Source organism: Peromyscus eremicus, chromosome 1 (genome assembly GCF_949786415.1).
Source record: "Peromyscus eremicus chromosome 1, PerEre_H2_v1, whole genome shotgun sequence".
Classification (NCBI taxonomy): Eukaryota; Metazoa; Chordata; class Mammalia; order Rodentia; family Cricetidae; genus Peromyscus; species Peromyscus eremicus.
Window position 1 is genome coordinate 54,071,787 of NC_081416.1, and position 20,553 is coordinate 54,092,339.

Consider the following 20,553-nt stretch of genomic DNA (forward strand, 5'->3'; position numbering starts at 1 on the left):
GACAGTCCTGGATGCTGTCTCAGCTGGCAGACTAACAGATGTAGCCTTAGGCCACAACCCAGGGCTTCACAGCAGTGGCCTGGAGCCCTGCTTTGCTCCAGCTCAAGAACAAGGCTGGACCCTGGGGTCTTACAGGGATAGAATCAAGAAATGGGGCTTGATCCGGGCTCCTAGATCTCATCCTCTGGGATTGCCAGGTGATGCCTCACAAATTCACTCAGCAACTACCACTCAGAAGTAGTGCCAGGGTGATAGGCACCCAGGATAATAGCTAGGTTGAGCCCAAAGTGGAAGAGGGAGGCTGGTTTGCACCAGCAGAAAGCTGAGGGTGGAGTGTGGTGCCCCCTGGTGGCAACAGGTGGGTACTGCGTGCAGAGGTGGGAACTGGTAGGTCAAGGTATAGGCTGAGGCAGGGCAGGCTGGGGCCTCACAGGTACACAGGACCTGAAAGAGGGGCTGGCGGTGGGCAAGTTTATTCCACTTCATGCAGACACTGACCCACACGCTCAAGGATCTTAAAAATACACTGACCCACATGGCATCTGTCCCCCACCTCCCCACGAGACATGGAGAGACACTTGGCTGAGCAGGGTCCGCGGGTCCAAAAGCCTCCATCCTCATTCTGGAACAAGGCAGCAGTGTGGGCCCAGGTAGCAGGGAGGAGCAGCGTCCTTTCTCCCCAGACGAAAGTGCACAGACAGGGCAGAGGCCCCAAAGCCGCGAGGCCCCAATCTCACGGCGAATTGGCAACAGGCAGGCTGGGCAGATATCCTTCACAGTGGCCATCCCTTGAAGAGCCTGGTGGCGCCACTGTGGCTGGCCGGACACAGCGAGCATGTTGGGACAGTGGATGGATCCTAGGTGCCTGCAGTCAGTCCTGGTTCTCCTCCAAGCGCCACTTGAGAGCATGGTCCTTGTGCGCATCAGGCAGGATCTGGTTGCGCATGCCCCCAAGCACGTTGGATGTGGCCTCTGTTGCTAGGATTATTGGTTTTACCACTGTTGGGGGCAGCTGTCGGATCACACCCCCCACGGCGCCCGTCAGTCCCTTCTGCTCATGACCCCTTGATGCCACATCACAGATGGTCTGAGCTGTATCCAGGATGCCCTGTGGAGGTCAGAGGTCAGTGAGAGAGTCGGGGTGAGGCCGCTGGGAGTGGGGCTAGGGCGGTTCTCACCTCTCGGACAGCATCATAAGCCTTGGCCATGCCCTCCCGGAGGTCAGCAGGTTGTTGACCTCTGCGCAGTTTCCGTGAAGAACGCTTGTCTTGTAGGGAGCGGGAGATGGGGGACGCCGGGGACAGGATGTCATATACTGTCTCAGCTGTAGCCTGAAGGACACCAGAGATGGACGAAGACAGATGGCCAAGCAGACATAGCGACCTTTGCCTTGCACGACTGTCCCTGTCCTATTCCGTCTACTTCCACCTCCTTTCCCCCTAGTGGTTCCCATCACTTACCTCAGAGAACTTCCTTTTGAATTTCCCTCTTATTACTCATTTATTTTTATTGATGTGTGATACTGTGTGAATGCAGTGCCCCTAGAGGCCAGAGGAGGGCTCGGGATCCTTTGAGGGAACTGAACTCAGGTCCTCTGCAAGAGCAGCAAGCAGCCCTAACTGCTGAGCCCTCTCTCCAGCTCTTCAAGGGCTTCCTCGATGTAAGGAGACATTAGCAAGCCATTCTGGGGCTGGCCAGATGGCTCCGAAGGTTAAGGTATTTGCTCTGAGGTGACCTGAATTCAATCCCCAGCCTCAGGAACCAACGTGGTAGAGAGAACAGATTCCCCCAAACTGTCTGACCTTCAAACTACAAGCCCAGTACACATGGAGAGTAAGTAAATTAAAGAGAGAAAGAGGAAGCGTTTAGGCTTGCTGAGACAGCTGCTGGAGAGAATTCCTGGGGGCCCCACACCCCACATCCTGTGGGCCCCACACCCGGGCTGCCCGTGGCTGAGACCCGCCTGAGCCGTCTAGTGCCCAACTAGAGGGCAGCGCCTGTACAGACAGACCCTAAGAGTCATCAAAACAAGCCCACCGCCAGACCCACCTTCTGCCCACCCACCTCTGGCTCGTGTTCTTTACCCACTCCCAGTCTTCCCCATCCAAAGGAACCTCCACTGCAGACCCCTGGAACCCTGCCCTTCCCTCTCTGGGCTGAGCGCAAAGGTCACCTGATGCACAGGGTTCCCACATGTCTGCAGGCTCACCCAGCCCCACCCCGGAGCTCAGTCATTTCCGGGAAGACCTGGGCCTTGGTGTGTATGTGTATGTGTGTGTGTGTGTGTGTGTGTGTGTGTGTGTGTGTGTGTGTCAGGGGGTAGAGACGGGCTCTGGGGCACTTTACTGGGCCAGTTTCTGCATCTGCCCCTTGTACACTCATCACTTACAAATAGCTGGGAGCATGGAAACATGGTGGGCTCTGATAGACCAGAACATACTTTTGGCTCCACCCATGGGAGTCACCATGTCGTGTGGCCTTTATCTGTGCCCAGCCTTTTCAAGTTTGGCTTTCAGCAGAACTGGGAGGACAGAATCAGGAGCCTGGGGATGAGGGTCTCCCTTTCCTGTCTAGCCCTGCACTCACCTGGATGGCCTGCACCAGCCGGTTGCTCAGTTCCAGAGCAGCAGAGGCTGTGGATGACCCAAAGGAGGCAGCCCCACGCTGCAGCCCCCGAATCAGGCGCCCATCTTTCCTGTACTGCTCAATGGGTAGCCACAGGAGGTCCCGGAACCCTTGGACTGGAGGACAGGATTATCAGAGATGCCAAGGTTGCCCTGGCTATTCGTCCCTGCCTAAGTACCCATACTCCTTTCCCAATCCAGTTTCATTTCCCTCTTTTTAAAGACGGAATATTGCTAAGTAGCTTTCCCTGGCCTGGCCTAGCTCCATTCAGGCTGTTCATGAACCAACAAGCAATCCTCCTGCCTCTGCCTCCCCAGTGCTGGGAATACAGCTACATGACACAGTTCCTTGAGTTCAAGTGCAGTTTCAAGAGTTCTTGGGCTTGATGGCACAAGCCAGGTGTGGTACCATATGCCTGTGATCCTAGCATGGGCTACATGAGACTCTGTCTCAAAAAATAAAATAGGATGCCAGTGCCCTTTAACCCCAGCATTTGGAAGGCAGAGGCAGGAGGACCTCTGTGAGTTCGAGGATAGCCTGACTTACATAGTGAGTTCCAGGACAGCCAGCACTACATAGTGAGACTCTGCCTCAAAAATCAAATAAAATAAAACAGGAGGGCCAGCAAGATGGCTCAGCAGGTAGAGGTCCCTGCCACCAGGTCTGCTGACATGAGTTCAACATCCAGGACTCACAAGGTAGAAGGAAGAACTGAGTCCTGTAAACTGTCCTCTGACCTCCATATGTGCTGTGGCATGTATGCATGCAACCACCCACATATACACAGAATAAATGGAATTGTTTTAAAAAGTGCAGTCTTCCCTTGGACCCCCCCCCCCGGGGGGGGGGGGAATTTTCCTCACTTCCCTCATCTATATTTGTTCTGTGAAAACACACTGCTCAAAAGCAGACACTCACACAGTTGCACAACCGAGTGCATCGGGCCCACACCTCCCAGCAGGCCAGGCAGCTGATTCTTGCGGATGTCCTGCAGCCATTCATTGAGGGCATAGCCCAGCACCTTGTCCACGCCCAGGAGACTGGAAGGGAGGCAAGGATGAGGGACAAGGGTGGCTGGGTACCTCCAAAACAAGAACTGTGAGCACCCCTCCCGGCCCCAGAGTGTGGAGTAACAGTAGCCTACTACAAAGGAGAAACTGAGGCCTGAGAAGGGATTTGGCCATGACCATGCAACCCATGAGAAACAGCAGGGGGAGGGTTGTAGACCCCCCAAGGGGGCGGTCGAGGGGCTCACCCATGCCGGCAGCAAAGCCTCTTGAGCTTCAGCTCGGAGCAGTTGAGCTGGGCCAGGCCAATGAGGAGTCCTGTGAAAGTGCCCTGTTGGGAGGAGGGACAGGGTGTGTGCGCATGTTTTGGGATATACACTGTGAATCTTTGTCCCAGACCCTGGACCCAGAGAGTGGTTCACACAGCCTGCCTGATGGTAGCACTCACCACCTGGTCCACGGTGACATGCTTGCCGTGGTAATCCAGGCAGATGGGCACCTCGGATGTGAAGCGGAACTCCCTGAAAGGGGAAGAAGGAAGGGAAAGGGGGGTCTTTGGTCACTGACCTGGTCACTGACCTGGCTGGCAGACAGCCTGGCTCAGAGCCCTCTTCCCTACCTGAAGTAGATGGGCTGAGGTTCGGAGGAGCTGTGGCCACTGCCTGGGGCCTCCAGAGGGCTGCTTACTGTCTCTGGAGCCTCAGACTGCCCTTCCTGGGGGCTGCTGGGCCGGCTGTGGGTTTCTTGGTTAGCTGAAGGAAGAGAAGTCACAGACCCAGGATGGAACGGAGAATGGCTGGAGGCAGCCAGGATCCAGACTCCCTTCCCTGGTCTGGCCTCTCACCCTCAGCACAAGTGTCCCCTGGCACCATGGGGTTGATGCCAGCTGCTAGGCTGGTGAAAAAGTCCTTGAGGAAGAAGAGGGCATCCTGTAGGAAGAGTTCTGGGTCAGATCCAGGGTCTGGAGATGGGGAGGGGCCACGCTGGGCTCTGCCCTTGCCCATCCACTCACCTGGTCCACATTGAGCCTCAGAGGCATCATGGAGACTCGAAGACAGCACTCTGGCCCTCCCAGGCTGCTGGTGGGAGCCACATGCAGCGCCTTGATGGTAAGCTGATGGCAGAGGATAAACTGGGTAACTGCCGGGCTTTGGGAACCCCATTCCCAACTGCCATCAACCTTGCCTCTGCCCATGCTGTTCCCTCCACTGAGCCTGAGCTCTGTCCCCCAGACATACAACACCTTCAGGAGGGTCTACGGGAAGGAGGCTGCCCACACCAGGCACACTCTCACCATGTTAGAGTGTGTGCGCCTGGGCAGTCGCTCACTCGTGTGCAAATGAAGGAATTTGTTGATCTTAGAGGTGGCAAGCCGGTCTCGGATCTCTAGTTCTTGAACAATGAGCACCTGGCGGGACAGTGGCCGCTCCTCCAGCTCCTGGCCAGGGCCTCCACCTGTGGCTGACTCTTCTGGGTATACTTCATGCTGAAAGCTCACCTGTGGGTAGAAGAGGCCTGAGTCGGGTCCATACTTTGCTGCTAATCCAGCTAAATTACTGACACTAAACTTGACCTGTCCCCACCCATCTGACCTTCCCACAGCCTTTGTTCCACTTAAAGTAGAGAGGCCCACCTTGTCAGACACTGCTGAGGCCCATCCTGTACCTCTAAACACCTTCCCTCTGCCCAGGATGGCTCCATCCTCTCTAAGCCACGCTCCATACCCAGGGAGACACGCTCTGCTTCCCGTCCTGGGGGCCTTGACTTCCCCTCCACACCTGTCCTTGTGTGGAGGACTTACTGTGTGGCTGACTGACTTCCACCCTTCTCTTTCTGGATGCTTCTGGCTCCCCGCAGGCCTGCTAGCTATTGCCAGGATGCTGTTTTCTGAGCCCTCCCGGCTACTGACAGCCTTGCATGTTCCATTTTCTGTTGCCATGCTTGCTCAGTACCAACTGGGTCGCTCTGAAAAACTGGAACCCTTTAACACCCTCTTGGGCACAAGTCCTTTGGACCACTCTCTTTCTCGTAGACCTGTGGCTCTTGCTATCCAATCCCTCAGGAATCCATCATCACACGCCACTACCCTGCACTCTCTGCCAGTGTCTCTCTCCCCAGAGCTCACTTGTGTTCACCCCCTCACTCAGCCTTGCACTCACTTTGCTGAGCTGGATCTCCATGAGGACCTGGTGCTGCCGTCCGATGCCACCTTGGGTACGCCAAGAGTTCTGGGGCCGGTTGGGACCAGAGGAGCGGGAAGGGGAGACCCTGGGGCCTGTGAAGCCAGCTCTTGCTCTGAGAAAAGACACATGGGGACAAGCTAACTCTGAGGAAACATCTGCTCTCCTCAACCTCAGCACAGGGCAAGGACAAACTCAAGGTCAGATATGCATGAGGCTTGAGGTTGCCAGCTGCTGGAAGCCATAGCTAGGCTATGCCCAGATCTTAACGCCACCAATTGCCACCCACATGCCTCTAACCTGTAAGTAGGGTGAAGACCAAAGTCTCTACCCCCATAGAGGTGCCAGACGAAGGAGACCTCCCGCAGTACCACACGGCTGCTGGGCACTGGGAAGTGGGCAGGTGCCCGCAGCAGGTCGGTGCTTCCCAGAGGCTGGGAGAAGTGTCCGTCCTGCACGATGATGGGGCCTGGGTGCAGCTGTGTCACAATGGGCTCCCCATCTCGAGGCTGCAGGAAAGAGCCAAGCAAAAAGGTCTGACAAAGCGGTGGCCAGCCCCGCACCGCCCCTTTGCTTCCCTCTCCTCTGCCCTCCTGGACCCCCAGCCCGCACTGTGTCTGGGTGGTCTGTCGGAGGGGTCTTTGCTCCTGCTGGTCCTGTCAGCTGGAACCTCAAGGAGTTTGGACATTCCACTAGCCCTTGCAGTTACATGGTACCCCTTCTGCTACCTGGCCCTCTTCTTCCTCTATCCTCTGTCTAGGTAGGGTATTGTGTCTCCTCCCCCTTCTAGACTTCCACCTGTTCCTTTAGCCTGGAGCCAAGGCTGCCTCCTGGCTGCTTTTCCTACCCAAGAGTTCTAGAAGGGCTGAGCAGCCACCTGAGCATTCAGGACCCCCATCCCAACACACACCGCGATGCCTAGGCCGGGGGCGTCAAGGATGCAGAACTCATCACTGTCCAGGGTCTCTCCGTCCCCCTCCTCTTCTTTTTCATGCTCCTTTGCCTCAGAACAGGACTCCAAGGTATGAGGAGAGCCCCCAGGAGGAGGCAAAGGGGCCTGGGCCCCACTCCGTTCACCAGGGAACAGATAAACGGAGACAGGGGAGGCCTGAGGAAGGGGGCCACCTATGGGAGAAAGTGGCCAGTGTGAGAAGATGCGGCTGAGAACTCCTGATCGGTCTGCTGTCCCTAGAGCACCCTCACCGACCTGATGACTGGGCCAGCTCCCGCAGGCTACGCCGCTCAGTATCCAGAAGGGCATCAGTTAGGTCTCGCTGGTTGATGAGGGCTGTCTCGACTGGAGGGCATGAGGGCAGGGAAGCAGGGCTCTCCGAGAGCTGGGCCAGGAAAGGGAAGGGGCAGGAGTGAGCCCCAGAAGGGGTAGCTCCAGGGCTCCTCCTATCCAAGCCTTGTGTCTGTGTAAAGAGAGGGGCCTGGCCGAGCTCTGGTAGCCTAAGTGGCCAGGCCTCACCTGTACCTTCTGGCCAGCGATCTCCGTGGGGCTGGAGGGCCGGGGTGGGGGGTGCAGGTCACCAGAGCTGGTTACGTACTGGAGCAGGTTGACCAGCAGGACGCAGGAGTCGGCACAGCTGTGCACATGCACCACATTGTTGGAGCAGCGCAGCTCGAACAGCGGCTGGTTCTGTGGGGAGTGGGCCATGGTTGGCACAGGAGCCACCACATGCCAGGCTCCCCATCCCCCAGGGCACCTCAGCTCTGTCTCCCACACAGAGGGAGCGAGAGCAAAGGGGATCTTCTCCTGTTTGGTCAGCTGAGGCAGTAGCTCACTGACCAAATATGTAGACATCCCAGACAACTGATGAAAGTACCCCCCCTCCAGGGTACCCACGTACCCCCCCTCCAGAGTACCCACGTACCCCCCCTCCAGGGTACCCACTCACCCCTGCCCAGACTTCAGCCTAGTGATACAGGACCTGTTATCTCACCGTGAAGATGAGAAGAACTGGCACCAACAGTGGCTGTCTCCCTGGGCCCCACCTCTGTCTTGCCTACAGGTGCCCTCTGGTGACCTCAGTGAGTTGGAAGGACACTCACAGGGACCTGGCCCTCCCCTGGAGGACACTCATAGTAGCCTGGTAAGGCAAGAGCATGCACTGTGACCCTCCCGAGGCTCCTTTGACCTCTGGTCCAGTCACTTACCAGTCTGCCCTCAGTGCTGCCCTTCCAGGTTTTGATTACAAGCTCTAGGAGGTCGATGTCCAGGACACAGACATAATCTGAGGCAGAGGGCACAAGGGTCTCATGGTCTCCGTCTACCCTGCCCCATGCTACCCACCACCAGGGGAAGAATCCAAGGTGTCTAGTACATCTGTGTGCAGGTGTCAAGCAAAGGCAGGAATGTGTAGCTGGGGACAGGCCAGCAGCTGGGGTCACATCTGGCTGCTCTGAGTGTGTCAGGGGCTTGTCCCCTCAGTGTTGGGGGAGCGCAACCCAGGCCCTGCCCACCTCGCCGCAGATCCAGGGTCTCCACCTCACACTTGTCGGACAGGTACAAGGCGGAGTCGTCGAGGATGAACCTGGTGGGGAACAGGGCTGAGAAGGGCCCGGGAGCCACTGCAGGCGGCAGCTCGGTGGGAGCCGGGCAGAGGGGCGGGAGGGGTCCTGGAGGCGATGGGCAGAGGTCCAAGCGCCTGAGCTACAGTGATGGGACCTTGACAGTCTCAGCACTGTCCCTTGACAGTCCCAGGGAGCCTGGGAAGACCCTGCAGGTCCTCACTCCCACGGGACTTACAACACTCAAAACCTTTCTAATTCTGCAGTGGACTTGGACTTCCGGTGTGTGGCGGGTGCCCTTTTCCCCACCCCCTACAGCTCTATCTGTCTGTTCATCTGTCTATCCATCTAGTACTAGGGATTCACTGAGCACAGGGCCTGTGTACTAGGGACTGGACACAGGGTACACGGTCTAGTTTTTGAGGCAGTCTCACTAAGTCGTCCAGGCAGGATCCCCTCCCTTCAGCTTTCTAAGGAGCTGGCGTCACACACCTACTCCCCAGTACCCGCTGGTGTCTGAACTCCTGTTCCTTCCTCTCGCGACCTCCTGCTGGGATCTTAGGCTTGTGCCACCATACCCACCTAGTGTATATTTAAACTATGTAGGCTGGCAATGTAGCTCAGTTGGTAGAGTTCTTGGTAGAGCACACACGAGGCTCTGGGTTAAATTGCCATCACCACTAAAATAAGTTTTAAAAACTCTGTTTTTTGGCTGGGCGGTGTTGGCACACGCCTGTAATCCCAGCACTCGGGAGGCAGAGGCAGGCGGATCTCTGTGAGTTCGAGACCAGCTTGGTCTACAGAGCGAGATCCAGGACAGGCTCCAAAGCTACACAGAGAAACCCTGTCTCGAAAAACAAAAACAAAAAACCTTTGTTTTTTAATCTAAATGTTCCCAGTAGGCACTGTACCACGGCTCCTTCCTTTCTGGGGCTGTGTGGAGCTGTACCTCACGCCGGTTGCACTATACTCTAGCTCTCTATCCTTTTGTGTACTTTTAGAACTCCCAGAAGCGAGATCACAGACCCATGACACCAGGCTCCTGTCTGATTTTGGGTGGACGTGGAGACAACTCACATTCCTGAGGACATGTGAGAATATGGGACACCATCACCCCAAACACAGATGGCCCCAAGAGGCCCTGGGTAGACAGGCAGCAGGAAGCTGGCCGCAGCCCAGCCGAGTGTGGGATGGACCAGGTCTGGGTCAGCCTGCATACCTGAGCAGGAAGGTAGAGGTGTCCATGACAATGTTGCTGGAGAGGGTGAAGGTCTCAGCCGTGATGAGGACTCGCACAGGGAGGTAGAGGGGCCTGAGGGGCAGACTTGGGCTGGAGCGGGTTCCTTACATCTGAGGCTGGCCTCTGACCCTGTATCCCCTAGCCCCCCAGCCTGGGTACCTGTAGTCCACAGCACAGGAGAACAGGTGTGTATGTAGAATAGTGATGACTGTTGGGGGCAGGTAGCCCAGCACAGGATCATCCAGGACATCCAAGAAGTCCAATAGCTACAGGGTGAGGATGGGGGGATGGGGGATGGGGGGGCAATAGTGAAAACAAAGTGACCTCTCCTCTAATACCCCCCTGACACCCTGCCCATGGCCCATCAGCCATCCACCACACCCCTTGTCAGGAGCTCTGACCAAGGCCAGCTCCAGTCCAGTCTGTAGTGTTCACACTGGCCTCTTCAGCCCATGTTTGACCTGCTTGCCCAAATCAGAAGTCCAGAGTCACAGGGCCATGTGACCTCCCAGGTACTTTGCTCACCTGGGAGTGCCAGCTTTGCTCAGGTGGGGCCATGTAGTGGCGTAGAGTAGCTTTGTGCAGCCTTATTGTCACCAAAAACTCCTGGGGAAGAAGGTGCAGTCAGTCAGGAGGGAGCGTGGGGGCCCAGAGCGTGGGGACCCAGCTCCAGTGTGCACCAAGGAGGCAGTTGCCCCCAGGTCAAGTGGGCAGGTGAGCAGCTGAGGAATCCATACCTTGACGTTCTTGTGGGGGTCCAGGTGGATTCGGACGGCTGCAGACAGCATGGGGGGGCCCTGGCCCTTGCGGCCCGAGGTTCCCCGCTCTGTCACCCCTTCCTCTGATGGGTAGATGGTTGGAGCCAGCTGAGCTGGGGGAGCAAAGCTGGGTAGTTCCAGGTGAGTGGGCAGCAGGTAGTCCTCAATGGCAGCTGAGGAGGAATCTCGTGAGCCCTGTTGAGGCTGTTGACCACCCAATCACAGCCCACAGCCCTCCTGAACCTCCCTGCCCCAGCCTGATATACACTGCAGCGGCCCCCACACCTTGATGGTAGAGTGTCGCCTTTTCAGCTTCCAGGCAGAAGTAGCCAAGCCCTGGTTGGCCACGGTACTGGGTGACACTGAAGAGGGTGCCCTGCTCCACATCTAGTACCAGCTCCCCGTGAGTGACATCCGGCCGCTTCCCTGTCTCACCCTGCAGATGTGCACATATTTAGCTTTACCCTTGCATCTGGCATTGCTAACACCCAGAGACAGGGGCCTCTTGGAGTCCTAGCCTGAGGCAGCTCCAGCTCCTTCCAGGCTTCACTGGAGGTCTGCACCATGTGCTACTAGCTGAAGGGGAAAGACACGTATCCTCCCGCTGGTGTGGGCCCCTCCCGCAGGTGTGGGCCTCATGCTTTACATGGAGAAACGCTGGGAGGCGGCTGACAGCTGGAGGGTTGTATGGGTGAGCAGCTAGACTGTGGCAGTGGGTGCTGCTGGCCCTCTATGCTTTCTGCCCTCTCGGTTCCTAACTTGAAGTTGGCAGGCTTGTTTGGCTGTACAAGAGGAACTCTCTGGAATTGGGCTGCCTCACCTTAGCCTCACAGAGCGCGGTGATCCGACCCTTCAGCACTGTCACTAGTGTGGAGAAGGTGCTCTGGGACTGACGAGGGGAAGGCTCGGGGGCAGGAGTCTGAGGGGCACCTGATGCCATCGAGAAGAACTGGGTGTCTTCTTCATCCGAGTCTGAGTCTGAGTGAACAGGTTGGCCGGGTGGGAAGGAGATGTGGAGGGCTGGCCCAGCCTTGCCCGTACCAGGACTCCTCCTTCCCTTCTGCCCAGCATTCCTCTCGTACCCAGCTTGAAGGCCGACTTGCACATCTTGAACCCCAATGAGCCAGGTGGCCGAGTGGCAGTGGTGGACGTGGGAAGCAGGTCTGCAGGCTCCCACATGAGCAGGTCATTGTTGATCCTGACACGGGAGCAGTAACGGCAGAGGTAAGAGAGGACAGGGCTTTGAGCCCAGCCCAGCCCAGCCCAGCCCAGCCCATGTCTCCACCTGTTGTAGATGCTTTCATAGACCTCCTTGCTGGGCAGGAAGATGTGGGCACTGGGCATGACCACGTCCAGGGTACAGCGGGACATCGCCAACGTCCGGCTCTGGAATGTCCTCATCTCCTCAGGATCTCCAGGGGTCACCATCTAGACAGGTGAGGAAAGTCAGCCAGGAGACCTGCCTGGGCCTGTCTCTGGCTTCAGAATTGGAGATTCAGTCATTCATCCATCCATCTGTCTATTCACTGGTTAGTCCCTCCATCTGTCTATCCATTGGTGCCTGTCTCTCCTGGTGGGTGGGTGATGTTCACCTGGGACACAGTGCCCAAGCATTCCCCCATGCTGTAAAGACTTCATGAATGTGAATCCCTACAATTGCCTTCAAGACAGCATTTCCAGAGGAGGAAACACACGAGCTGGCAGGGAGCAGACCTGTCTAGAACCCAGGCGGTCCTGCCCCACCCAGGCTCTTCCCTGCTTCACAGCACTCGTGCCCGTCAACTTCAGAAGAGGGTCCCGAGGCCCAAGTGTACCCTGGTATTAAATGGCTGAGGTGGCCAGGGTCCTGATCTTGGTGCCTGAAGGACCTGCTCCTGGTGCGCGTCCCTCCCTACCCTGGGCAGGGGTGGGTGCTTCAGGGTCCCTTGTTACCCAGAAGAGGAGATGCTCCTCACCTCCTCAGTCTCGTACATGGTCCGCTTGGAGGAGAAGGGTGAGGGCTCAGGCTGCCGCAGCTCGCATGGACTCTCAGTGGACAGCTCTAGGTCCCGGCCTTTCTCAGAGGCCGTCTCCCACTGTGTGCCACTGGACTGGGGGTTCAGGGTCACAACTACCCTGCCAGGACACAGGCCTGTCAGTGGCCTGCCACCAACACCAGCAGATCCTTCCTCTCCAGCTGCCCCTTCTAGCACTCCACTTACTGAGGTAGGAAGTACTTGGACCCAGTGCTCCTGGGATCCAGAGCTTTGGAGACTCGCAGGCAGGGGACAGGTGGCTTCTCTCCATCTTCATAGATTCCTGGAGGGGACAGAGAGGACAGGGTCTCACTGCTGCCTCTTTTCTTTTAATAATTTATTTACTTTTATTTCATTTGCATTGGTATTTTGCCTGCCTGTATGTCTGTGTGAGGGTGTCAGATCTTGGAGTTAGAGACAGCTGTGAGCTGCCATGTATGTGGGTGCTGGGAATTGAACCCGGGTCCTCTGGAAGAGCAGTCAGTGCTCTTAACCGCTGAGCCATCTCTCCAGCCCGCTGCCTCTTCTTTTCCTCCTAATTGCTGGGTCAATGTCAGTGTCTCTGGGATAAAGGGGCCTCTCTGCCTGTGCTGGGGTCGGCTCCAACTGTAACCCAGACCCTTCTGTAATCTCAAACCCACCTCTCCAAGGGGCCCAGGCCTCTGCCCAGCTGGTCCCTGGCCATCCTTACCTTGCAGGTCTGAGCAGGTAAGTTCTAGGCGGGTGGGAGCTGGGGGGCCGGGTCCACTGTTGAGCTCTGAGCGGAACTGGGGCTCACTCAGCTCCAGTCGAAGCTGCTCGGCCCGCACAGCCTGGCCAGCCCAGGGATCCCGCTCAGGCCGTAGGTCTGGGATGGGGAAGCGTAGCCTCAGGGTGGCCCGGGGTGCTGAGAGCCGAAAAACAGTCTGCTGCTCAGTGGCCTGTGGGGGCTCTGTCTGTGGAAGGGCTGGAGGTCAGAGCTGTCACAGCGGGCCGAATGGAACTTAAGTGCCTGCTTCCCACCCCAGTGCAGAACCAGCGGGGCAGCTCACTAGCAGGCCAGGAGGTGGCTCAGAGGGTGTGGTGGTTTGACGAAGCAAGGCCGCAAGTCGGTCCAGGGACCCCAGCTCCACATCAGCTTGGAAGTCGGCTAGGTCCAGGGACAGTTCTGAGTGGCAATGGCAGGTAACGGAGCGCCGGGACCGGCTCTGGTTAGGGGTAAGGTGATTAGGTCAGCAAGGGCTGTGGTGAGTGAGGTCAGGGTAGGAAGGGGCTCCCACAAACCAAAACAAGCTTCCCAATGGTGGGAGAGAAGCTGGGGGACAGGAGCCACAGCAGGGGACAGAAGAGGACTTTAAACATCCTGCAATGCTAGGGACCAGTGCTGCCCCAGCTCCTTTTTACCCTTTTGAGACAGGACCTCATTGAGGTGACTGGCCTGGCCTTGAACTCTATCTGTAGCTCAGGCAGGCCTTCAACTTGCTATCCTCCTGCCTCAGCTTCCCAAACCCCGGGACTACCAGCCTGTGCCATTACACCCCGATCATGCTGGCTTAGACAACCAAAGCCACCAGCGCTCACCTCTGTCAACCTTATAGGTTCAACATAGGCAGGGAAGGGGAAATCAGGCCACAGTAATAGCAAGGTCAGAACAAGGACAGATATGCAAGGACCCTGAAGAGAGAGAGGCAGTCTGGCTCGGACAGGGACTGGTTACCTTGAGCACCCGGCGCAGGGTCTGTGTGTGGCGCAGGTGGGCACAGGGTCGAGCTGAGGCTTGGGAGCCCGAGTGACTGGGGAAGCTCAGGATCTACACGAGAACATACAAAGTAAACAAGTTCAGGCTGGCCTGGTGCCCGCCTGACCCCCCGGCCCTTCCTCCACCCTCACCTCTGTGTACTCTGGCTCTGAGGTGGCCCTGGGCCATAGACACTCCAGCACCTCCAGCTGCCCGAAGTGCACATCCGTGCTGCTTGTCCTGCGCCCGTGGCCGCCAGCCCGCAGCTCCCAGGACAGCTGCACAGCTGTGCCTGTTAGTCTGTAGGCAAGAATACAAGCTTCAGGGAGTGAGTTGTGGGCTCTGGGTGTTCCCTGGTGGTTCCTGACTTGGGCTGTGGCATGTACCGGACATGGCTACAAGGGCAGGCCCTCTGGAAGCGTGGCCGGAGGTGGTGGAAGTCTCGGGAGCCGAAGGGCCCATCTTTGGCAGCATCAAACTCAGCAAAAAAGTGGGTGGTGAGGTCAGGTGGTCCTGAAGATGGGGCAGCTGTCTGAAGCAAGGTCAGGGTCACACCTCCCAGGGTCATCTTCAGCAGTGAGTCAGGGCGCATGGTATCCGGAAGAGGAGCTGGGGCCGTCTTGCCTGGGGGAATAGAGGCCTTAGCAGGGGCTCCTGGGTATCTTAAATGGAGTCAGAGTTGGCCACTGAGCAGAGGGTTGGAGAAACCCTGGCTAGCCTGGGCATGGTGGCACACACCTTTAATCCCAGCACTTAGAAGGCAGAGTCAGGCAGTCAGGTGGATCTCTGTGAATTCAAGTTCAGTCTGGTCTATATAGGGAATTCCAGGCCAGCCAGGACTACATAAGTGAGACCTTGTCTAGAAGGATGAGGAGGAGGAGGAAGAGGAGGAGGAGGAGGAAGAAGAGGAAGATAATGAGGAGAAGGAAGAAGAGGCAGAGGAGGAAGAAGAGGAGAAAGGAGAAGAGGAGAAAGGAGGAGAAGAGGAAGAGGAGGAGGAAGAAAGAAACTGGCGAAACTGGACTATGGGAGACCCAATCCGTTGTATCACATGTGCCTGGAAGGACACCTAGTTCCTCTTGTATACCAGGCCCTCTGACCAGGCTCAATCTAATCCTTTGAAGGTGTTAGAAGGATCAGTCGAAGTGGTAAAGCACCTATACCAGTCTTTGATCTACACACTTAACTACTAACTAAAACATACAGTCTGATCTTCACTGTGCCCTTTTGTAGAAAGGGGAACTGAGTCCGAAGAGCTGGAGTTCCTGGCCAAAGCATTCACTAAGAAATTTAGACTGTGGACTGAAGAGATGGCTCAGCGGTTAAGAACACTGCTGACTGCTTTTCCAAAGATCCTGAGTTCAATTCCCAGCAACTATATGGTGGCTCACCGCCATCTATAATAGATCTGATGTCCTCTTCTGGCATGCAGGCATACGTGCAGACAGAGTGTTCATACATAAAATACAAACTAAATAAATTTAAAAGAAAGAAAGAAAGATAAAGAGAGAAAGACAGAGAGAAAGAGAGAGAAAGAAAGAAGAGAGAAAGAGAAAGAAAAAGAGAAAGAGACCTAGATTGTACATATTGCCTCACCAGCCTCCCCTGAGTTAGGAGCCGGGAACCCCACGGATGGTGGGTCTACAGGCATCACTGAGACCTCCTGAATACATCTGACACCACCACCCCCATCCTGAGGCTCCTTCCACCCCATCTTGCCCCTGGAATAAGCGACTAAGGGGTCGACTTACCACCTGAGTGGGCTGGGGTAGAGGGCCGGTGGAAGGCCACGTTACTGTGAACAGAGGAGCCCAGGTCTACGCTGTACATGGAGAGCTCAGAGACAGCTGAGGTCACACTGCTTGTGAGGCCAGCCATGGAGAAGAAGAGGTCTGGGGGTGAGGTGAGGGGCAGTCAGGAACAGAAAGGCTGGGCCCCCAGCTCTTGCACTGGCACACACTGCCCCTTCAACCTGCAAGGGCCTGGCACCCACCAGTGCTGTCCAAATTGAGGGGGTTGGTGACGGGGTGTAGGCTGAGGGACTCAGTCACAGCACCCGCCTGTAGCTGCTGGTTCAGATCCTGCTCAATGAGCCACAGGTCTTCAGCACCCAGTGGGCGGCTCTTGTTCAGCCTGTCAGCCAGGCCTCCTGGGTCTGTAGGAACAGTGTTTCAGTGTAGCCTAATGGCCACCCCAGCTCACCCCACCTGCCACCCAGAACCCAGCGGCTTCACCTGCAAGGTTGATGGCACTGAGCAGATCTTGAAGCTGCTGGAGCTGGCGTGGGGTCAAGAGCAGGTGCAAGGAGCCCAGCTGTCCCGATACCTCCAACTGGGAACCAAATGGACAGCGTGGAGCCCTTACATGTCACCCAGCCCAAGAAGAGCAACCCACCTACTCATACCCTGGGGACACGAGATACCAGCTGTAATGTGAAGTTTGCTATCAAGCAGCTCACGGACTTGGCCAACCTGATCTTTCAGAGTCTGTTTTTTCAGTCACAAAGAAGATAGCAACATTCCCCCCATCCCCATTGCAGGAACTGGAATTAAGCCAGGCGGTGATGGAGTACGCTTTTTTTTTTTTTTTTTGGTTTTTCAAGACAGGGTTTCTCTGTGTAGTTTTGGTGCCTGAACTCACAGAGATCCACCTGGCTCTGCCTCCCGAGTGCTGGGATTTAAAAAAAAAAAAAAACCTGAAATTATTCTGTAGTCTAGGCTGGGCTTGAGCTCAAAGCAGCCTCTGTCAGGCCCCTGAATGCTGGGATTACAGGCATGACCCGATATACCTGGTTCCTCCTCCTTCTGGCCTGGGGTCCCTCGGGAAGGGTCTGGACGGTCCGACTCTGCAGGGACTCACCTTGGGGCCCGGGAAGGCCTCGTTCTGCTTGAGCTTCACCATGAGCTCCATGAACCCCGTGCAGCTGCCAATCTGCACAGGGGGCTCGGGAGGGTCCGCCTGGGGGGGCAGCTCCTCAAAGTGCAGGCGGACCCCGGTCAGCTGCAGCAGCTTGTGCAGAAAGGCAGGCGGCTGGTGCACGTCCACAGGGGGCGCCTGGCTTGGGTCCCGCACTGCTTCATCACAGTACTCCAGTCTGGGGAGTGAAGGGTCCGGCCTTGTCTAGACAATCGCAGGTCAGAAGCCCCTCTTTAAAGCTGCTCTAGGGGCATGGAACTGAGGAGCCTGGCCTCCATCTTGGAAACTCAACTAGCTCTGCTTCCCTGAGTCTCAGAGTCCTTAGACTGTTATTTTCGGCCTGTACCTCCTGGTCCGAGGTACCAGTGCAGGCTCTCAGCAGGGCCCGCATCCCCAGTCTCCCCAACCCTGCCCTACCCTGCCACTGCCTAGAAGCCTGGCTCGGAATGGGTAGAGGTGCTTATCTTCCCTCATTCCCTTTACCTACCTCTGTACCCGGACCTCCACGGCCACATTATGTTCCACATCACCCACCGAATGCTCCACCCTCACAACGGTGTTCAGAAAGGTCACCTTGATCCTCCGAAGCACTATGAAGGAGTGTCTAGAGTTAGGTGGTGCTGTGGTAAGCAAGATAAGTTCCTGCCACTCCTGGTGAAAAGGTGGCAGCCATGCATTTATCCAGGGCCCTGGTCCTGTAGAGTGTGGAGGGCCCAAGAACAGACTAGCGGCAGGGGCCTGCTCACCAGTCTCAATGGTCTGTGCAAACATTTCCAGCCCCTCCAGGGGCTGTGGTGGTTCTGAGGGTTCAGGTAACCCTTCCCGCAGGCACTCTTGGGCCAGCTGCAGGCTCGTGGTCATGCATGAGGCCCAACTCTGAGAGTCTGCAGACCCTGGGCCTGTGGGAAAGAACGGGGATTCAGGGTAGAAAGACCCAGATAGCTCCTGGGCCCATTCCCAGCAACTTCCCACCCTTGGTCTTGCCCTGCCCTCACCTGGTCCCTGGCGGGGCTGTAGGACAAGCTGGAGGCCTGATACGCACACAGTGCAGTGGTCAGTCAGAAGCGCAGCCCAGGGGACAGCCACCTCGATGGAACTCACAAAGCCTTCCACCAGTTCCAGCGGTGACTCCATCGACCTCAGAACCTCGTTCACGGACTGGGCAAGAGGCAAAGTAAGTCAGCTCACTGAAACTCCAAATATGGCTACCTGCCACAGTCTTGCACAGCCACTGTCTTGGAGAAAACCTTGGTATGACCATCCTTCTTTATGCTATTTATAAGGCCTTCCCTTTGGTCCTGACCTGTTTTCACCTCACCCAACTGCTCAACCCTTTGGGCCCAGCTAAAGTTTCCTTCTCTGTTAGGTTCAAAACTTCATTTACTGCTGGGCGTGGGGGCTGGCATGCCTTTAATCACAGCACTCAGGAGGCAGAGGAATCGTCTCAAGATCCAGGCCCGCCTGGTCTACAGTTGGTTGAGTGCTGTGTCCCATCTCCAACAGAGCGAAGCTGGATATGGGAAGACTCATCTGTAATCCTAACACCAGGGAAGCAGAGGCTGGAAAGTTGTCTGTTTTTGCTCTTTGGGGGCCTGCCACCCAGCCCCCAAATAAATCACACATGGAGGCTTATTCTTTTTTTTTGAGCTGAGGATTGAACCCAGGGCAGTGCTCTACCACTGAGCTAAATCCCCAACCCAAACTTTTTTTTTTTTTTTTTTTTTTTGGTTTTTCGAGACAGGGTCTCTCTGTGTAGCTTTGCACCTTTCCCGGCCTCGAACTCACAGGGATCCGCCTGCCTCTGCCTCCCAAGTGCTGGGATTAAAGGCATGCGCCACCACTGCCTGGCTGAGGCTTATTCTTATAAACGCCTGGCCTTAGCTTGGCTTGTTTCTAGCCAGCTTTTCTTATCTTAAATTATACCATCACCTTTATGCCTCTGGGCTTTTCCCGTTCTCTTACTTCTATAAATCTTACTCTGTGGCTTGCTGGGTGGCTGGCCCCTAATGTCCTCCTCCTTCTCTGGCTACTTTTTTTTCTTCCCAGATTTCTCCTATATAGTCTCTCTGTCTGCCAACCCCACTTATCCTTTCTCCTACCTCGCTATTGGCCATTCAGCTTTTTATTAGACCATCAGGTGTTTTAGACAGGCACAGTAACACAGCTTCACAGAGTTAAACAGATGCAACATAAACAAAAGTAACACACCGCCGGGTGGTGTTGGCACATGCCTTTAATCCCAGCACTCAGGAGGCAGAGCCAGGCGGATCTTTGTGAGTTCGAGGCCAGCCTGGTCTACAGAGCAAGATCCAGGAAAGGCGCAAAGCTACACAGAGAAACCCTGTCTTGAGGGAAAAAAAAAAAAAAAAAAAAAGTTTGTTAGAGCAGGTTCGATCCTCAGCTCCAAAAAAAAAAAAAAAAAAAAAAAGTAACACACCTTAAAATAATATTCTACAACACTGGAAGATCAGAAGTTCAAGGCTGTCCATTTTGAGCTAGAGGCCAGCCTGGGCTACATGAGACTGAGCACCTTCTTGTGGCAACCAGAGGCTTCAGAGGTAGGTAATAAATGCCTTCATCTCCCAGTCTGGCTAGGTTGTAGGCAGGGTCTCAGAAGGCCAGGCTGAGTTTCAGAAGTGAACAAGCACCAGAAGGGGTGAGCAGAGCCTGCACCTAACCCAGCAGGGCACACCGAGGATGGGACAGTTGAAGAGTGAAGACCGGCGGCCAGGCAGAGGGAACAGGATGGTGGCCCATTCCAGGCACAAGATCAAGTGGAGGGACCCAGTCCAGGGGGCAGCAAGCAACCCGTGCTCATCCCAGCAAGCAAACAGTTCAGGGGATAGTGTCCAGGACAGAGGTTGACCTGAGGCCACATGGGCCCTGAGTCCTAGACCCACGGCAGAGCTGTACATTTCTTTGAGACACAGGATAGAAATGTCTGTGGTAGGGTTGCCTCCCTACCAGCCTGCGAGCTCCTAAAGGCATGAGTCACTGGTTGTCTCTCTATGACCCCAGGTGCTCTGGGTGGTACCAGAGAGGGCCTCAATAAACACCTGCTGGGCCCTTGAATAAACAAACACAGCCAGAGCCAGGAAGCAAGAGGACACTGACTCAAAAGTTCTTATCCATGGATGGGGAAACTGAGGCCTAGGCTTAGTCACTCCAGTGTACCTTAGTCAGGTACAATGAAAACTGAGACTGGGACCCAGGCCTTGCTTCCCAACTCAACGTAGTCCCTAGGCATGCGGTCTCTTTGAAAGCCTTCTGGGCAGGGGCTGCAAGGTGACTAGCTGAGAGCGGGTCGGGTTAAGTGAAGTGTCTGTGCTGTCAAGGGAGGAGACTGACAGCCAATGCCATTGACTCCCAAAAAGGAGCATTAGGCCGGGCGGTGGTGGCGCACGCCTTCAATCCCAGCACTCAGGAGGCAGAGGCAGGCGGATCTCTGTGAGTTCAAGGCCAGCCTGGTCTACAGAGTGAGTTCCAGGTCAGCCAGGGCTACACAGAGAAACACCCCCCCTCTCTCTGTCTCTCTGTCTCTCTGTCTCTCTCTCTCTCTCTCTCACACACACACACACACA

General features: G+C 56.0%; 1 protein-coding gene across 2 annotated transcripts in view; it reads right to left on the reverse strand.

Annotated features, from left to right (window-relative positions):
* Positions 1–457: 457 nt before the first annotated feature.
* The window catches only part of Atg2a (autophagy related 2A), a 21,519-nt gene continuing 1,423 nt past the window's right edge, over positions 458–20,553 (reverse strand). Inside the window, exons 2-40 of one of the 2 annotated variants that reach the window (XM_059262304.1) lie at positions 17,968–18,130; positions 17,719–17,871; positions 17,460–17,562; positions 16,916–17,150; positions 16,291–16,387; positions 16,050–16,211; positions 15,808–15,948; positions 14,443–14,680; positions 14,209–14,356; positions 14,036–14,128; positions 13,371–13,526; positions 13,031–13,274; positions 12,526–12,622; positions 12,280–12,439; positions 11,610–11,752; positions 11,407–11,522; positions 11,145–11,302; positions 10,610–10,760; positions 10,304–10,497; positions 10,092–10,172; positions 9,726–9,832; positions 9,546–9,638; positions 8,279–8,349; positions 7,973–8,049; positions 7,290–7,454; positions 7,020–7,149; positions 6,723–6,937; positions 6,113–6,321; positions 5,792–5,927; positions 4,927–5,130; positions 4,645–4,746; positions 4,477–4,561; positions 4,252–4,384; positions 4,081–4,153; positions 3,881–3,963; positions 3,544–3,665; positions 2,587–2,741; positions 1,179–1,331; positions 458–1,108 (exon numbers count right to left, since the gene is read on the reverse strand). In XM_059262304.1, the coding sequence (XP_059118287.1) occupies positions 872–1,108; positions 1,179–1,331; positions 2,587–2,741; positions 3,544–3,665; positions 3,881–3,963; positions 4,081–4,153; positions 4,252–4,384; positions 4,477–4,561; positions 4,645–4,746; positions 4,927–5,130; positions 5,792–5,927; positions 6,113–6,321; positions 6,723–6,937; positions 7,020–7,149; positions 7,290–7,454; positions 7,973–8,049; positions 8,279–8,349; positions 9,546–9,638; positions 9,726–9,832; positions 10,092–10,172; positions 10,304–10,497; positions 10,610–10,760; positions 11,145–11,302; positions 11,407–11,522; positions 11,610–11,752; positions 12,280–12,439; positions 12,526–12,622; positions 13,031–13,274; positions 13,371–13,526; positions 14,036–14,128; positions 14,209–14,356; positions 14,443–14,680; positions 15,808–15,948; positions 16,050–16,211; positions 16,291–16,387; positions 16,916–17,150; positions 17,460–17,562; positions 17,719–17,871; positions 17,968–18,130 (5,583 nt within the window). In that variant the 3' untranslated portion in view covers positions 458–871. Of the gene's footprint in view, positions 1,109–1,178; positions 1,332–2,586; positions 2,742–3,543; positions 3,666–3,880; positions 3,964–4,080; positions 4,154–4,251; positions 4,385–4,476; positions 4,562–4,644; positions 4,747–4,926; positions 5,131–5,791; positions 5,928–6,112; positions 6,322–6,722; positions 6,938–7,019; positions 7,150–7,283; positions 7,455–7,972; positions 8,050–8,278; positions 8,350–9,545; positions 9,639–9,725; positions 9,833–10,091; positions 10,173–10,303; positions 10,498–10,609; positions 10,761–11,144; positions 11,303–11,406; positions 11,523–11,609; positions 11,753–12,279; positions 12,440–12,525; positions 12,623–13,030; positions 13,275–13,370; positions 13,527–14,035; positions 14,129–14,208; positions 14,357–14,442; positions 14,681–15,807; positions 15,949–16,049; positions 16,212–16,290; positions 16,388–16,915; positions 17,151–17,459; positions 17,563–17,718; positions 17,872–17,967; positions 18,131–20,553 lie in introns of both variants that reach the window. The other variant, XM_059262303.1, reaches the window with a different exon arrangement.